The following is a 19,000-nucleotide window of genomic DNA, read 5'->3' as shown; positions in this document are numbered from 1 at the left end:
GGTGTTTGATCTTACCTACTCTAAGATCAGGATAGTGGCTGAAAGACAGCACTGAAAGAGAGGTAAACTAAGTACCTCTACATAAACAACGAGAACCCCCTACTGTACAAAGAGAAATGTGCCAGACACACAAACACACAAAGCCCATCCACCTACAACTGCTGGATTCTGATAGACAATTCCATAGACATTTCCCAGTACAATCCAGGTTATGCTGAGGGATTTTTAATGTGTGCCGCTTGCACACAGAACCTCTGAAATTTTTTCGCCCTTATCCGAGGAGGCTGGGTGTTTGATCTTACCTACCCTTAGAACACTTAGATCAGGGTTGTGACTGCAAGACAGTACTAAATGAGAGACGAAAAAAGTACCTCTAGATAGACCACGAGAGCCCCCTAGAGTATAAAGAGAAATGCGCCACACACACAAACACGCAAAGCCCACCCACGTACAACTGCTGGATTCTGATAGATAATTCCATAGACATTTCCCAGTACAATCCAGGACGTGTCGAATGTGATTCAGGAAAAGGAAAGCAGCAGGGGGAGAGGAATGGTGAGGCAATATTGTACAAAGATATTTGTTTGGCAATAGTTTTACGACGCTTACAACTGCATAAGGTCATTTGAGCGCACATGACACATTAAACATTTTCAGTTTGGTATGAATTAATTTTGACTTTTGCCCAAATGATGACCGAAGCCTACATTTATCAATTTTTGGACCACCAAGGGATCTTTAATGAGCGCAGCTTGCACACAGGACCACCAAAATTTGTTTGCCCCTACCCGAGAAGGCTAGGTGTTCGATCTTACTTACCATGAGATCAGGGTTGAGGCTGACTGAATGAGAGGCGGACAAAGTTCCACTAGACAGACCATGAAAGCCCCCTATTGTTCAAAGAGAAATGTGTCAGACACACAAACATGCAAAGCCCACCCACCTACAACTGCAGGATTCTGATAGATAATTCCATAGACATTTCCCAGTACAATCCAGGTAATGCTGAGGACACGGACACCATTGAGGCAGAACAGCGTGTCCCCTGAGCCCTCAGCCAGGATGTGTCGTGTGTTCTTCCGGAACGAAAACGAAAGCAGCAGATCTGTGAACAGGTTTTCTGCAAAATTTTAAAAAAAAAAGAAATATGAGTTGCATTGTGGTGAAATCAGGTGCTTGTCAAAATAATTAATTTGAAGAGACCGATATTTTCAGCCCATTGGGGCAATTTATAAGGAGTTCTTTTTTTTGGTTCAACACCTTATATGTATACATTTTTTTTAAAATTCCAAACTGACGATCAAAGGCACAAATAATATAAATTTGCAGTTTCAAAGAACAATCAAACTGTGGAAGTCCCCCAACTTCAGCTCAGTTTACCTGATTGTGTTGTTTCATTATGACACTGTGAAAACAACAACAACAATAATACCAAGATTCACTCAGTATTTCTCATTGTATTGTTTCATCAACAATGATATCATGAAATGAAAGACAACAACGGGACACAGCGAAACATCAACAATCATCACATCAATACACTGACAACAACACTGAGACACATCAACAATTTGAAGAAAAAAATCTACAAGATGACACAGTTTACTTTAGTTTTAGTAAGAGTTTTATGGCACTTGCAACACAAGGAGGTCATATAAGTGCCGAATATTAGAGGTGTTACAAGAGAGTAACATTCACAAAAAAGAAGGAGGGGAGACAAGGACGATAGAAGTTTGATAGGAAAGAAGGAGCAAACCACACCAGAGCACCCGTCAACCACCCACAGATGGCACAGTGATACCTTAACTTGATGACAATAACACAACGACAACAACACACAGAACCATCAACACGTCGTACTCGAAGATCAACACATACCCGAAGAAGTGAGTTTTTTCACTCGGTGAGACGGCCGCACTTCAATAATACTGGCCTTCCGATTATATCCAGCTTCTCTCTCACATGGAACAGGGCTACAGCTGCCGTCAGAGTCTGACAGCGCAGGCACATTGCCCCGGCTCTCCCCTATCTCTGCCACACTCGGGTCAGACGAGAAACCCGTTGACTCATCATCGCTCATCACTGAGCCGGAACCTAGCGCAGCGGTCGCTGGACTGACCACGCGCTCTGACAGCGTTTTTATCTCAATGTCTTCTGGGATGTCCTGGTAAATAACCCAAAAGGATAAATTATATGAATCACGCTGTCTACAGATTTTTTTTCTTTCTTTTTGAAAAAAAAAAAGGGGTTTCATGTCCTCCATCAACATAATTCATTTAGATCATTTAGGAAGTGGGCTTCAACTCTGCTTATCAGGGTCAACCCAGGCTGAGAGGAATACATTGTCTCAGCAGAAAGAAAGACTTAGAGGCTCTAAAAAAAATTCTTCCACACACAGGATTCAAACTCATGTCTTCTGCATGTAATGACAGGGAGCATAACTACAATACCACAAACGCCAGTGTCTGTAAAAATGATTCCCTAAAAGCATTGAGCATGATTTAGTGCTCACACAGAACAGTTTTACTTTAGCACTGTTTACACAAAGGGTCAATGACTTTAAAACAGGGGTGTAAAACTCATTCACTTTGGGGGCCAAACTACAGTTACACTTGCAGGGCGAACTGGATAAACACTCATTGAACAGTGGGGAAACTAAATCTTTTATAAAGAATGATATGTATTAAAACAAACAAAAGTTAAAATACATGTAATAATAAATCAAGACAAACCAATATTCCCCCTTACACCTGTTGGTCAAAGTTGAAATTTTGGTAACTTTTCCTGGCAACAAGTTTGTTTATGTTTTGTGTGAGGTTCTGAGTAATAGAATTTCTCAAAATGGACTACCTTAAATTCTCTCACAGGCCAGATATGATTGTTCACCACACCAAATGAGGCCCATGATCCTTGAGTTTGACATTTGTGCTGTAAAGCATAGCTTTTGAGGGCGTGCCTAAGTAAATAATTAGTTAAAGTAGCCATATGTGCCTTTATCTGAGAGCACAAACCACAACAAAATAAACACAAAAGTTCGTAAGGGTTGACCTAAACTGTAATTTAGGTACAATGATTTTCACAAGGAGAGATGGCTTCTCTACTGTTGCACAACTTCAAGAAATGAGAGGATTTCATACTTGTCGACAGGGGAAATAAATGCCTAAAACTCAGGGCAAAAGTACAAAGAGAGTTTGAACCATAAAATAAGTTCCAAAATTCGGGAAAAATTCAGAGAAAAGTGGCTGCCGCACACAGAGGATTATCATCCATACATTTCATATCCCAAAAATAATATGGTTCTGTCTCCACAAAAAGTAATCTAAACTGTGTCGATGAAGGTGTAAAAAACACTTTTTAAGAAATCTCCACAAGAAGGCAGAACTTCGATAAAAACCAGTTGCTTCTCCATCGGCTATTTAACCCTATCAGTATTTCATGTTTTACTATCGTATCCATATGACATGGGGAACTCTGTGCTACCACTTTCCCAAGAGGAAATTTACTCGTTAATCGAATCTGTACGCTTTGCACAGCAGTCTGTCAAAATGATTTTTTGAGAAATACAGGAAGTTTCAAAGAGATCTTCGCGCTAGAAGTATTCTAAAATGTGAAGAATGCAGCCCCAGGGGTACAAAATTACCCCAAGGCATACGGATAGGGTTAATCTGCATGTTGCAGTATCAAGTTGGTACAGAGTATTATGTTTTTTCATCAAAGAGCAGGGAACTGTCCCATAAAGAAGTGATGAATGTATGAATTAAAATAAGCACAATTTCTCGACTCCGGTTGCATTAATTAGATTAATAAAATACTGAGGAGGCCTATATGGGTCAGTAACTAACAAAAACAATTAAGAATCGACAAATGCAGTTCTTATGACAACTCATCATCATCATCCGGTGCCTTGCCGACTGGCGTGGGCAATCATGGACCTCCACTTCACTCTGCCTTGCCCTGCAGCAATGGTGTCTGTTGTTCTTGCTGCTCCTAGCCATGTTGTCATCTTGTCCAGTATCTTTTCCCTCTGTCTGCCTCTGCCTCTCTTTCCATCAAACTTGCCTGTTGTTACAATATTCTCTAATGCTTCTTTCCGCATTATGTGTTCCTATAGGAACCATCAGGATCATGGGTATGGCACCTAAAAATGGGACATGGACTGAAAAGAAAAAAAAAAGCCCTCACTTGCAGATCCGCGTGGGCCGGGGCACTAGACATGCGCTGGAACAGTGGCCTTGTGGCCGGATCTCCCGAGGCACATTCTGAGACAGTCCGTCGACGAGAGGAGGTGTGGCGGTCCGTCGAGCTACCGTTCAGCTGAGTGTCCTTGATCAGGGTGCTGTCCAGGAGCTCTGAGGAAGACAACGTCCCACGACGACCTTTTCTTTTCCTGGATGAAAAAGAAATAGCAACAATAAAGTTCAACCCCCTGATTTCTTCATGCATCAGGAAGATCACATCGAGCTGGTCCTTGTTTCTCTAAGTAAGTAAACTTGCAAACTTTTTCTAAACCCACTCAAGGACACTCAACGTTATAACATCAGATTATCTAACAAAAAAACAAAATTACATCAAGTGTGGCTGGATTTGGTGTAGTATATCTAATAATACCCTCAAACCTCTCATTGCGGAACGTGGGACATCATCACCATCCAGTGCCAGATCTGCGACAGACATCGGCGATCAAGGTTCTCCATTCATTCCTTTGTTCGGATGCTCTACATTTCCCTGATCTTTCCTCGTTACCAATTTGTTTAGGTTCCCTAAGTAGGTTGCTCTGAGCCTACCCCTTCCTCATTTGCCTTCAATTTTGCCAGTGAGAGCTAGATGTTCAAGACCTTTATGTTATGTCTGTTCAGGTGTCCCAAAAACTTTATTTGTCGTTTCCAGCCTGTCCCAACCTCAGCACACGCCAGGACACATCATGTCTTATGCGCATGTCATCAACGCATGCACTGGTGTGAAAGAAGGCTTCTGACTGGTCGCATAAGATGTATACAATAGGCTAACCTTATCGTGTGATGATCCATGGCGCATGTGTGGTCGATGGTCCCTTGGAATAGAGTAGAGAGTATCACGCTCTGCAGCGGGAGAAGCCACATCAACGCGGGGGGGGGGGGGGGGGTTACCCGACAAACGACTTCATTGAATCCAAGTTTGCTTCTCTATGTGATCTGAGACATCTTTGTAGATTTTAATAAGTACAACCCCCTCCTTCCCCACCCCCCCCCCCCTCCAGGGAATCTGTCTCATTTTCTTGAATCCGAGTTCATTGCATCCTATTTTCACTGTTTTATTATTATTACTTTTGGGAAAACCGCTTGCTATAACTTTCCCAACATCAATACCTGGGTGTCAGCAGAATCTTTAGGACGCCAAACTTATCCGTCTCTTCGTCGTAACCAATGGTGATCTCAGGCCCATACTTTACTCTCAGCTTGCGGCGCCGTCGGAATATGTCGAAAGCTGTTCCCAAGACGACGAGGGTCAGGAGAAGAAATAAGAAGATCCTGGAGGTAGTGAGACAAAAAAGATAATGAATGCAGAGTACAATACACAGTATGATACACCTCTTTTAGTAATAGTTAGGCCTATTCAGTTAAGATGATGACAAGTGGTGTTTGGAGCTCAGCAGTGATACTGAAGAACTCGCAACCTACTGCTTTAAGGTTTATTGTGGGTGATTGCCAGGTGCTCTGGTGTGGTTTGTTCCTTCTTTCCTATCAAATATCTATCATTCTTATCTTTTCCTTACCCCTTCTTTTGTTAGCAAGTTTCTTTCCAGTTACACCTCAAATCTTCAGCACTTATACGACCTAATTGTGTTGCAAGTGCCGTAACACTTTTACTAAAATGCTTAAAGGTTCAGTTCTGGAAGAACTGGATCTAATGTGAAAGAGACAATCACTGCAGGCGCTGATTGACTGTTTATGTGCGTATGTAAATCTTCTACACCCAAAAATCCATACAATTTGCAATCATTAAACGATAAGGGGCTGGCAGACAGCCATTCTTTTATTACCTATTTACAGCAGTGCTGCTTCGTCGTGAAACAAAAAGAAATGAATTCATGAAAATAATACACATCTTATCCAATAATAATGCTTTTGTCCTTATATCCTATAATCCTGGCATCATGTACACCATATTATAAATCCAACAATGAAGTACACCTTATCCTATTTAAAACACCCCCCGGGGGGGAGACACTGACTGAAGTGTCTTTAGGTCATTCCCAAAGGAGGGACATTTCTCGTTCTAAGGCAAAGTAGAATCATAAATGGGCTGATCCAACAATGTCATGCTCATAATTGTGCCAGAACTACAACAGGGAACTGCTGCTTTTTCTTTCCTAATCCTTACGATCGTCATTTTCCTCTACTTCTTTTGTATGTATGTCACACTTTTGTGACCCACTATTTCCGGGTGGCCTTGATAGTCAAAGCAGACTTTGTGCTGTTGAAGCTAGAGAGGTGAGCAGAGTAAGCCTGATTCCCTGTAAGGACTTCTCTGTTGACATCCACCCACTGGTGCTCATATGACCTTATGCAGTTGCAAGAGCCGTAAAACGTCTACTAAAACAAACTATTTAATACAATAGTAATGTACATCTTATCCTACAATCAAACAATAATGTACATCTGAGCCTATAATCCTATCAAAATGTTCATCTTATTCTTCAATCTGATTATACTGTATACCTTATCCTACAATTTAATAAACAATACACCTTATCCTATAATCCACTAATGCTGCACAACTTGTCCTATAATCCACTAATACTGCACAACTTGTCCTATAATCCACTTATACAGCACAACTTGTCCTATAATCAACACGGAAGGACTCAGACTCACGCTGACAGAAGAGCTGGTACATCCTCTGAGATCGGACGACGGTGATGACACGTTACTGATGACACTGTAATGTTGTCGCCACTGTAATCCAATTTCAAAACTGAGACAGAGAAGAAAAAAAAGGAATTTTTTTTTACAAAATCCTTATGTATATTTATTTGCTGTACATACATGCAAAAAAGCAATGGCTAAGATTGATACTAGAGGCAATGTTATTTTCTGAATAAAACCTTTTAACCTTATCCGTACGCCCTGGGGTCATTTTGAACCCCGCGGTTGTTTTCCTCACATTTTAGAATACTTCTAGTATGAAGATCTCTTTGAAAACTTTCAGTATTTCTCACAAAAATTATTTTGACAGACTGCTATGCAAAGAGTACAGATCGAATTAACGAGTAAATTTCCTCTTTGGACAGTGATGGCACAGAGTTTCCCACGTCGTATGGATACGATAGTAAAACACAATGTACGGATAGGGTTAAGAAAACAGTTTTGAACCTTTTGAGCGAAAACACTTTTAAAATGCAAGTAAGTTGGGAAACGGCCAAATTTCACCTGAGTAAAAAGATTCAGACACAACTAAAGCTAAAAAGAAATGGAAGAAGCAGTGAACACTGGAAAATTGATAACTATTCTCTCCATTACACTGAACTGATTGTTCTAGCTGTTAAGCTATCTCATTGATATCTCTCAAACAAAGTAAAGTCTCAAAAATATTTCTGAGTTGTGACTTCCACCAACAGAAAGCTCCTATGATTTACAAATTCCTACGGCACCCAGTTGTATTCAATTTGCTTTCAGATTTTTGTATTAAAAACGAATAGTCTCCTTGCACTGAAAGACAAAAAGTTGTGACTATGCTTTACAACAGTTAAAGATACAATTATTGCAGCTTCCGTCTCTCAATGAAAATTTGCATTTTAGGTGTAACCGTAAGGTGTTTCACCATCACACACAGGAGAAGCGAGTTTGATTCCCAACAAACAAGAATTTTAATCCAGATCTCCACTTTCTGTTGGGATGTTAAATCATTCACAGCCCAGGTTGATCTTCACAGACAGGGTCGATGCATCTTGTCTCCAAAATGCTGTAATTCTAATCACAGAACTCTAAAATGGCAAGATTTTCTTACTCAGACAAACACAAAAGAGCCACATCAGTGTCTGTGGTGTAGCAGTAGGGTACTTTGCTTTCTCATGCAAGAGACCTAAGTTTGTTTCCGGAGAGGGGAGAAATTTGATCGAGTATCTCAGTCTTTCTGCTGGGATGTTGTATTCCTCAAAGCCTGGGTTGGCCCTGACAGGCAGGGTTGGAAGCCAAGCTCTTAAATGATCCAAATTGTATTGATGACGGTGTAAAACACTTTCATTTTAAAAAGAAAATGAAACATGTTCATTTCTAGACGTAGGTTGTAAACTGAAACAAACACAAAACAGCCATAGCAAGGACTCACATGCATTCACAATTTGATGTATATCCAACTCTGAGCAATTTTGAGGAACACACACATCCACAATGAAGGGGCTGTAAGGGACTGGAAAGGGCAATTGCTAAACAAGAGAAAAGAAAAAAACGTTAGCACAGTTAGCATTCAACGTCTTAGGACTATAAAAGCGTGTAGGTAATACAAAATCCTCGAAAAAAACAAAACAAACAAAACCAAAAATTTCAAAAGACCTTGCATTATGTTTGTATGAAGAAAAAGACATAGATCTAATACTTGCTTTTTTTTTGCTAATCCATCCCATACTGTACAACATTTGTGTCATGGTACGTTTTTTGTAGTTTTTTTTTGTTGAGATTTTACGGCGCTTGCAACTGCATAAGGTCATATGAGCGCCAAGGGGTGGATGTCAACAGAGAAGTCCTTACAGGGAATCAGGCTTTCTCATCTCACCTCTCTCCCTTCAACAGCACAAAGTCTGCTTCGACTATCAAAGCACCCCGGAAATAGCGGGTCACAAGAGTGTAACAAACAAACAAAAAAGTAGAGGAGAAATTACGATAGCATTAGGAAAGAAAAAGCAACAGTTCCCTGTTGCACTTCAGGCACAGTTATGAGCATGACATTGATGAATCAGCTCATTTACAATTCTACTGTGCATAAGAACTCAAGATGTTAAGGTCCAACCATTTGGGAATGGCCTAAAGACACTTCAGTCAGCAGCACCGCCCAAGGGGGTCATGGTACAGTGGATTCAGGCACGTCAATTTTTAGGCGTCTGGAATTATTGGTACAATCTTAAAATTTGTTCCTTTGTTTGGCTTTTGATGACAAAAATATCTTGAATAGAATTCGAGATACTTGTGATTTGAAGGAGGTCAGGGTCGCTTGGTGCCAGAGGTAAAATCATTGAGAAGATGGCTGCCCAAGTTTGGCGACTTACAAAGCTTGAAGTGTCCTTTAAAACTGCAAAATTGCATTTTTTTGGTCTAAAAAAAGGTGTGATTTATTTTTATTTCTTTCAAAGAAACATGCATTAAATTAAGTAAAACTTTAATGCAATAAAAAAGTCTTTAAAAGATTATAACTCTGGAGTATTTTAAATAAATGACATACTTCTAATACAAAAACACAGCCACGATAATGAATTAAACCTCTTAAGAGTCATGTCTTTTTAGTTGAAGAAGAGTAAATGATTGTGACACTTTTACACTTTCAACGACATAATTTAAGTCACAATACAATACATCCCAGTAAACAGCAAGAAAAGCTTGTTTCTTTTGTTTCTTTTAGTAAAGGGAAGCACATCCACACAATAACGGTCATTTAGTGCTAAAAAAAAGTAAGACCGACTGACAGAAACAACAGAGGGAAAGTAAAGGAGGAGTACCTACCAGTGGCACCCTCCAACCACCTGCCAGCAAAAAACGCTTGATAAAATGATTCCAAAAGAAGGAATTGAACCCATGAGAGCATCAACTTTGTTTTCTTTGTTTTAGTAAGTGTTTTACAGTACTATCAACACAAATAGGTAATATAACGGCCGAAGATTAAAAGTGTTTCAAGAGAGTAACAAACACAAAAAAGAACGAGAGATAAGGATGATAGACATTTGACAGGAGAGAAGGAGCAAAGGACAACAGAGCAACCACCAACCACTCACACTGTAACAGCGGAGAGCCTAAGCATTACACTATAGACAGAGGTGAACAGAAGAAGCTTAATGTCACAAAGATATTATTACAAAGCATGTGGAACATAGGAAAATAAACAGCAAGAAATCTTTATAAGAAAGTGGAAACAGAAAAGCCATACCAGTCAGTGGCTCACAACGATAACTGCAGAGTAACAACATAAAATACACGGCATGAGGTCAAGACATGCAATATATTACACAGCACATGTCCATCAAGAGCAAGCAACACACATGCACACACACATACACACACAAGTTTTAATTTTAGTAGAGGTTTTACTGTGCTCGCAACTGCATAAGGTCATATGAGCACCAAGGGGTGGATGTCAACAGATAAGTCCTTACAGGGAATCAGACTTACTCTGCTCACCTCTCTAGCTTTAACAGAACAAAGTGAGCTTCGACTATCAAGGCACCCCAAAAATAACGGGTCACAAAAGTGTGAAAAACATACAAAAGAATTAGAGGGAAAATGACGATAGTAAGGATTAGGAAAGAAAAATTAGCAGTTCCCTGTTGCAGGTCAGGCACAGTTATGAGCATAATGACATTGATGTATCAGCCTATTTACAATTACAATTCTACTGTGCATAAAAACTCGAGATGTTAATGTCCCCCCCTTTGGAAATGGCCTAAAGACATTTCAGTCAGTGGCACCGCTCCGGGGGGGTTACACGCTCAAGTACACACACACACACACACACACACACACACACACACACACGCACAAGCACACACACAAGCACACACACATGAACACACACACATACAAGCACACAAACACACACACACACATGAATGCACACAAACACACACACACATGAACACATACACACACACACATGAACACACACACACACACACATGAACACACACACACACACACACACACACACACACACACACACACACACGAACACACTCACACTCCCTCACACATGAAAAGACATACATATAAACTGATCCCCATACCTACATAAACACAGTAACACAATAACTGTGGAGCCATGCATACACATATTATATAAACAAAGCCATTGAGCGTTTTGCAGTGTTAACAACAAATTATGTGCTACTTGAGTATTTGTGTGTGTGTGTGTGTGAGTGTGTGTGTGTGTGTGTGTGTGCGTGTGTGTGTGTGTGTGTGTGTGCGTGTGTGTGTGTGTGTGTGAGTGCGTGTGTGTGTGTGTGAGTGCGTGTGAGTGTGTGTGTGTGTGTGTGTGTGTGTGTGTGTGTGTGTGTGAGTGTGTGTGTGTGAGTGTGTGTGTGCGTGTGTGTGTGTATGCAAACAATAATACTGAAGGCACACTCAATCAAAGTAGATTTTTTTTCTTTTCATTTCAGCATCAACACTAATGTGCAATATCAAGAGCTACATTCTCTCAAATTTTGAGACAAAAGAAAAAACTATACTTGAGGATGCACATTTCAACAAAAATAAGCCTCATCTATGTTGGTTTCTAATGCAACGATTGCAATTACTGGGACACACAGACGTGAACATATACAGACAGAAGACTAAAAGCACTTTAATTAAGAAGAACAAAAACTGATACCAGCTGCGAACCTGTAAATCCTGTGCATGAAAAAAAAGCAAGATTCCTATAACGTCAAGTATCCCAAAAGATGCAACTCCCAAGCGGCTTCAAAAACAAGCTTGCAAAAACAAGCTTGCAAAAACCTAAATGTACCAGTGTATGTCGAACTGTGTGTAGTTCTTCAAGTAGAGGTTGTATTTTTAATTCCTCTAGATTCCGCATGTGTTTGCTTATCTATTTTCTTCATTGTAATGCACATTGAGCATTTCGTCAAGTATTAAACAATTTATTATTATTATTATTACATTATTGAAAACTGTAAAAGACTGAAGCACAAATTCACAGTAAGCTTCACTAACATACTTCGAAAAAACATGTGAACAATTTGGAAGAGAAACTTTTAATTCCCAATTAGATGAAAGTAAATTCAGCTCAAATTTTTAGGGAATAGTTTGGTTTTGTTAGTTAAAGTATTCGTCTTAAAATGTGAAGTAGCGTGGTGGAATCAGGCTCTCGTCAATTGGGGTATGTAGGGTTATTTGTATCACCTTAAAGCTTATTCTCTTGTCTTTATTTGGATGAAAACAATATCCATTTATCTTGAATACAAGATGAGATATTTGCGAAAGAACGAGGTGGGGGTCACCTGTTTTCAGAGGTAAAATTAGAGAGAAACTGGCCGCCAAAGATGAGTTATTTCCTTAGCTTAAGAGTCCACGGAAACTGAAAAGTTATATTTTTGTGCCTTAAATCAACGCTTTTCAGAAAAATCCACACAGAAATGAGTTCTTTAATAGGCATGAAAGGTGTTGAGCCAAAAAACAAAAATTTGATAAAAATTAACAAACCTGTGGAAAAATGCAAGTTTCTTCACTTTGATTATTTTGACGAGCGCCTGATTCCACCACGCTGCCTCACAAATGCTATTGATGCAATTTATGGTCACATAAGAGCCAAGGCGCTATTTATGTTTCCAGGGCTACTAAGGATTATAAAGAATGTAGCCATCGTATGCCCCACAAACATTTCTTAAAGGGGGGGGAGGGGGCACTTCGAAAGTCCACATTCGGCTCGGCTCAAAACTATAGATTTTAAATTGAAGGCATTTAGAGCTTCTTCATCCTTTCTTACAACTATTTCATTGCACAAGAACCCCCTAAAGTCTTATTTGTTCCCATACCGGGCATGTTTGTCACCACCATTTCCTCATAAAGTCAATCTTTTATTTTCCTTTATCGCCCATTTTCTCGGAAAAGGGTTTTTCTATATACTTTTTTATATACCTCCCCAATTTTTTATCCAATCTTCACAAAATTTTCACAGAATGAAGAAAAGATGTAATACTAAAAACCTGAGAGATGGATTTTTAATACATAGAATAGTTTTTTGTTGGTGGTGTTTCGAGGGTGGATTTTCACGGACTTTTTGCAAATGTGAAAACTATAACCTCAGGAAAAAATTCATTCAAAACTTTCTAGTACGTTTAGGAAAAATTAATCACACAGATTTTGTAGATCTATTGTTAGCCAAGAAGCATGCAAAAAAACCAATTTATTTCCATGAAAAATAAGTGCGATATTAATTAAGTAAGACATGTCAACAAAATCCAATATGGCACCGTATCTATGAAAACAAACTTTTTTTTCTCACATTTGATTGTGGATTTTATTTGAAGAGCTAATAAGCGAGATAGCCTTCAGCTGTCTCCCCCCCCCCCTCCCCAAAATCATTTAAGAGGTTGTCTGCTTGAGCCTACCAGTTGCTGCCAGCATGCGTTGAAAAATATACAATTTAGGAGCAGGAAATGATCATTTGTACAGGTTTTTTTATGGCAGATTCGACTGTACGAGATTTTAAAAAACTTTGCACCTCAGGAATTTAAATCACATCTTCTGAGTTCAAGTCAAAGAGCCTAACCATTACACTTACAACAGATGCCAGTTCACTTCGAACCATAAGAAAGCAGAAGGAAGAAGGCAAACAATTCACCAAACTAATTGTCACACTTGTGCATCAAGCAGAGATGTTCATTATTGACATTTCGCCACTGAAAGGGCGGTTTCTGAAAGAGTGGGGTTATTTATTATCTCCAGCCCTTTCTCCCTCTTCCTTCCCATCCCAAACACCACCACATACAAACAAACACCTCAACCCACTGAAGGACAAGCTACAAAGCATACATTTTCAAAATAATATCTTGAAAAAGCACATCTTGATTTCTTAGGCGTATGTATTAAAAAATTTTAATTTGATCAAAGCACATTAGCTTTAAGTCGAAAGGCATACGCGTCTTTTGAAACCCCATTGGATGCATTAAAGCTTATAAAGCAAAGTAACCCAGGCGTTTTTTGCCAATTCAACTCACATTGACATGCTTCTGAAATAGGAGTATAATTCATAGTGATGTGAAACAGCAGTAATCAGAGTAGATCCAAGAGATTGCAAATGATACCCAATTTCAAGACACAGTTATCCTAAGATAAGGACAGAGAGAAACCATGGGTGATAATGTTTTTTAAAATTATATAATTTTTCCACAGTTAAAAGACTAAACTTAAACGCCATGACATCTTTCAACATGGAAACTAAACTGGAAGCTATTGGTTCTTCTGTTTAGTTTTGTTTTAGTAGAGATTTTACTGCGCTCGCAACTGCATAAGGTCATATGAGCGCCAGAAGATTAGAGGTGTCACAAGAGAGTAACAAACATGAAAAAGAAGAAGGGGAGATAAGAACAATAGATGTTTGATAGGAAAGAAGAAACAAACCACACCAGAGCACCCATCAACCAGCCACTATTGGTTCTTCAGCTTTGAGAGCTTTGAGTTTGAATCAAGAGAAGTACATCACCACATCAACACATAACTTAGCGATGGGAGAAAGCAAGACTGACAGACAGAATTTTTTTTGAAATACAAGAATGGTAAAGAAGTAAATTGTACTAGTGGCAGCCTCCAACCACCCATGAGAACTTGAACATGCAATACCAATTGCACAATTCATGAATAAGATCATAACACTTCAACAGAAGCAAAAATCAAAGAGAAATGCAACCGACAAAGTCATAAAATCACAGCTGAGACACTGAAGTAAACAGTCTTGAAGCAAAGACTTTTTTCCCCTCGCATGCCTTATCCTACGTAAATGTAAATAACACCAATTGGTTAGTAAAACAGGGTGAGCCTTATAATGTTTGACACTTCCATCTGTTTTAGTCCATATTGTCACCATTGCAATATGACCGGCTAACCCACAAAAACAAGAACAAATATTTTACTTTCATGAATTAATAGTAATTATTATCCTGTTCATATGCTTAATCAAAGACAGGTCTGTATTTCGATTAGAAATGCTCTTATGTTAGAATGTTAGAAATAAAGCCAAACATCCCACCGGCCACCATGTTGCTGAATAGCAATATCGAACAGATTTTTTGCTTCTATTGTAAAATTTACTCTGCTGAGAATTCAATGGTTTTATCACAAGGGTGACAATATTATATATGGGTGGTTTTAGTCTTGAAGCAAAAATAATTTCACAACAATTAATTTACAACATTTGCTTTCAAGTTTAATTTAAATAACACTCAAAAGTGTAAGATTCGAATGTGAAAAGAGTTTTAAACTTCTCTAATTTTTCATAATATTTTTCCTCTCACCTCCATGACCTGTCATAAGAGCTAAATTCTAAAACTGATTTTCCCTCAATATATAAGAGGAAAGAAAAAAGAAAAAAAAGGAATTCAAAATCAAGCGATGGTAAGTAGAGACTGCAATCTCTAGAAATCAACGGGAATATGAGATATTCCAGTGCCTTCAGGGTTTTTTTTCGTGTTCCCTTCACTTCCTGATCCTAGGGTAGTTTAGATTCTTTTTCGCAAACCCAGTTCTATAACAATCCCTTCCCACCATACAAGAGACAACATCTTTATTCCACTGATCTACCTACATATGCATCGATCACTTGTGGCATCCATGGGGCATGCGTCATGTGCACGCTGCAGTAATGAGGGGTCACTGGGCCAACGTCCGTGACCTTCTCTGGACGCTGGTTCAGGCCTCGGATGCGCTGGTAGTTGATGAAGTGGTCGAGACATTCTTCGTAGTTGCCGGTCCAGGTCGTGGCTCCCAAGAACACACCCGAGGACTGTTTGCCAGTAGCATCATACACTGAGAGAGAGAGAGAAGAGAGAACTTAGTACAAAATATGTCACAACACGGTGGAATCAGGCGCTCTTCGATTTTTGGACATATACAGTTATTCGTATTATCTTAAAGCTTTTTTTTTTGTTCATTTGCTTTGCTTTAGACTTAAGGTGAAAAAATTGCCCATCTATATTAAATAGTTGAGATATCTGCCATTGCAGGAGGTAAGGGTCGCCTAGTGTCAGAGGTAAAATTAGCAAGAAAATGGACAGTTGGTTACTGGGTCTCCTGGGAAAGTGTATCATGAACTTTCATCCTATTGTCAGGGCTTGGAGAGTATTTTAGCACTCTCAGCTACAGTTTCCATGAGTTCTTTTTTGTTTTTCTAACCTTTTACCATTTTACAAGAAAAGTTTCATAAAGAAAGTACTTTGGGAACGGGCATATACTTTGCTGAGCCTTAAAGAAATTTGAATTAGGTGTTAGGTTACTATTGTTGTTAGTGGTGACAATATAAGAGTGATTGGATAACAAGCAATTATACGTTTGTTCACGGCATGCAACAGAAGCAGCTGATTTTAAAGCAATCATATTGGTTTCAACTGGTTATTTCGTTAATAAAGAAACACAGAAACATTCATTTACGCTTCACCTCTATTATTACCCTAGCAGACCCTAGAATACTCAGAAACATTCTCGGCTTCCCGGGAAGCATACAGTGCAAGCTGCAGATTTCAGGTGCTCAAACACTAACAAACCAACAAGATCTTTCACTGTTAAAGCTGGGTACCTTTTTTCACCTGGATGAAGTGAGGAAAATTCGTGTGAAGTTCCTTTCCCAAGGACACAACATCAGGCGCCTGACTGGATTCAAACCCACGACCTTACGGTTGCGAGTTTGAGAGCCTAACCACTAGGCCACTGACACCACATCTAACCCCTCAGATGTCGACTGTGTCACTTACTTTTCCATGCCCAAGCTTTCCTCCTCTGTAAAGCTGTGTAGTAATACTTCAAGTTGCTGAGGCAGTTCCCCGACACAGAGACATTTGACATAGTAGACAAAGGGGACCCAGCGTTTATAAATGCCCTAAGGAGACAGGAAAAAAATAGAACATTTAATTATAAATAAATAGCATTTGCATAGTATATATCGCCACATAACTGCAAGCTCTCGAGCGTTACACTATATTATATTATTATTACCCTAGAAGACCCAAGAATACTCAGAAACACTCTTGGCTTCTCGGGAAGCATACAGAGCCAAAAGATTATTAAGCACTCAAACATTAACAAACTAACAACATCATTTGCAGCCTATAGCTGGGCACCCATTCCCACCTGGGTGACATGAGAAAAATTGGTGTTAAAAAACCTTTTGCAAGGACACATCATCCTGCCCCTCGTGGGATTTGAACCCACAACCTTACTGTTTCGAGTCTGAGAGCCTAACTTTAGTAACCACTATGCCATGGACACCACATTTAAACAATTCGAATAAGAGTTAGGGCAGAGCTACAGACTAACTCCTTCACAAATCAAAACCATTGTTCAAAAATCCGTTATATGATAACTGTGGTTCTCTCCGCTGACCAGCATCTGAAGGGGGCTAGACACTTGTAGCCATATATGCATAGGACACAAATTCGAATATTCAAAGACCTACAGCTCAGTATAAAAAGTATACAAGAAGTCTGTCATCATCATCATTGCCTTTCTCACTCTGGATCAGGATATAGGCCACGAACAAACACTTTCCACCTTTCCCTATCCTGGGCTAGTCGCTTGACGTCACTCCATGTCTTCCCACTTTTCTGTACATCCATTTCCGTGACTCTTCTCCAGGTTCCATGTGGTCTTCCTCTTGATCTTTTACCCTATGGGTTCCAATCTAGCATTTTCCTTGTTATGCAGCCGCTTGACTTCGTAAAAGGGTGTCCAATCCATCGCCAACGTCTTCTTTCCACCTCAACTCTGACTGAGCTCTGTCTCGTTCTTCTTAATACTTCCTCGTTGGTGATCCTGTCTTTCCATCTGATCCTCAGTAGCTTCCTCAGACACTTGTTCAAGAAAACCTGGATCCTCTTTATGAACATCTGAGATGCGTTCCACGTCTCACATCCATACAACAAGACTGACTTCTCATTTGAGTTGAAAACTCTCAGCTTTGTCCGTAGTGAGATATCCCTCGTTCTCCAAATCCAGCTCAAAGAAATAAATGCAGTCTGTGCCTTTCCAAAGCGGAACTTTAAGTAGTCTGTGAACTGTTTTTAAAATAAGACGAGCGCTTCATTTAACTTGAATAAAACCCAAAGAAACATACTTGATTTATATTTATATAAAAGAAAACAACATCAACTAACTAATGTTAACTCAAATAAAACCAAAAGAAACGTGAAATTAATATCAGAAAGACAACATCAGCAAACCAATGTTAAACTCAAATAAGATCCAAACAAACATTTAATATGAAAAAGACGACATCACCTAACCAACTCTAGAATACGTCATTTAGATTTTACAAAAGTTTTTACTTTCAAGTTCGCGAGTAGCCTACCGTAAAAAAAAAAAATTTTTTTAAGGAATTTTCAATATAAGTCCTTGCACAACAAAACATACCTTACAATCAGCCAAATTGAAAGTTGCTTCATCAGTGCAAAAGAAAGGTATTTTTTACAAGATTGCTTCAATTTGTGTGTCACAGGCTAGAGAAATAAAAACAGGTTTTTGGTATATTACTTACTATACAAGAAATAGTTGAGGAGAACAGTAGTTGTCTTAGACAGGTCGATGTCTTACACAATGTCATTATAATGTAAAAAATATGCAAGGGAGAAAAAGAAAGTGACCATTCGTATAGTGGTTTTCTTACACAGGTGACCATAATATTAACTCTTGATCTCTTGATCTCCGGGGAGGGGCGGGGTAGTAAATTAACCCCCTCTACCGGGGTTCTTTTTCGGTATAAAATTTTAAAATGACACGTAGGTCACTAAATTGGTCGCTAAATCGAAGTAAGAGAACCTATTTTGATACTTCTTCATCTCATGAATCAGCTCCCACTAAAAGAAATATCTATCTTTGACAACTGACGAAAAATAATTTGACGTTGAAGTCATCGTAAAGGAATATACCTGGATACCGAGCCACTGCCAGCCCAGCGGTTCTAACTGTGAGCCTATGGGAGTGGCCTGCTGGAGATAATAAGTTAAATTTAAGTAGGCACACATAAACACACACACACACACACACGCACACACACATGCACACACACACGCACACACACACACACACATGCACACACACACACACACACACACACA

General features: G+C 39.3%; 1 protein-coding gene across 1 annotated transcript in view; it reads right to left on the bottom strand.

Annotated features, from left to right (window-relative positions):
* Positions 1-757: 757 nt before the first annotated feature.
* LOC101856752 overlaps positions 758-19,000 on the bottom strand; it is a 20,705-nt gene continuing 2,462 nt past the window's right edge. Inside the window, exons 3-11 of the mRNA XM_035971687.1 lie at positions 16,643-16,767; positions 15,481-15,701; positions 11,562-11,570; positions 8,308-8,404; positions 6,855-6,954; positions 5,346-5,507; positions 4,183-4,387; positions 1,879-2,164; positions 758-1,120 (exon numbers count right to left, since the gene is read on the bottom strand). Of these exons, the coding sequence (XP_035827580.1) occupies positions 891-1,120; positions 1,879-2,164; positions 4,183-4,387; positions 5,346-5,507; positions 6,855-6,954; positions 8,308-8,404; positions 11,562-11,570; positions 15,481-15,701; positions 16,643-16,767 (1,435 nt within the window). The 3' untranslated portion in view covers positions 758-890. The remainder of the gene's footprint in view (positions 1,121-1,878; positions 2,165-4,182; positions 4,388-5,345; positions 5,508-6,854; positions 6,955-8,307; positions 8,405-11,561; positions 11,571-15,480; positions 15,702-16,642; positions 16,768-19,000) is intronic.

Source organism: Aplysia californica, unplaced genomic scaffold, assembly GCF_000002075.1.
Source record: "Aplysia californica isolate F4 #8 unplaced genomic scaffold, AplCal3.0 scaffold00481, whole genome shotgun sequence".
NCBI classification, from domain to species: Eukaryota; Metazoa; Mollusca; class Gastropoda; order Aplysiida; family Aplysiidae; genus Aplysia; species Aplysia californica.
Note: the sequence above shows the minus strand (reverse complement) of the source record. Positions and strands in the feature narration are given on the sequence as shown.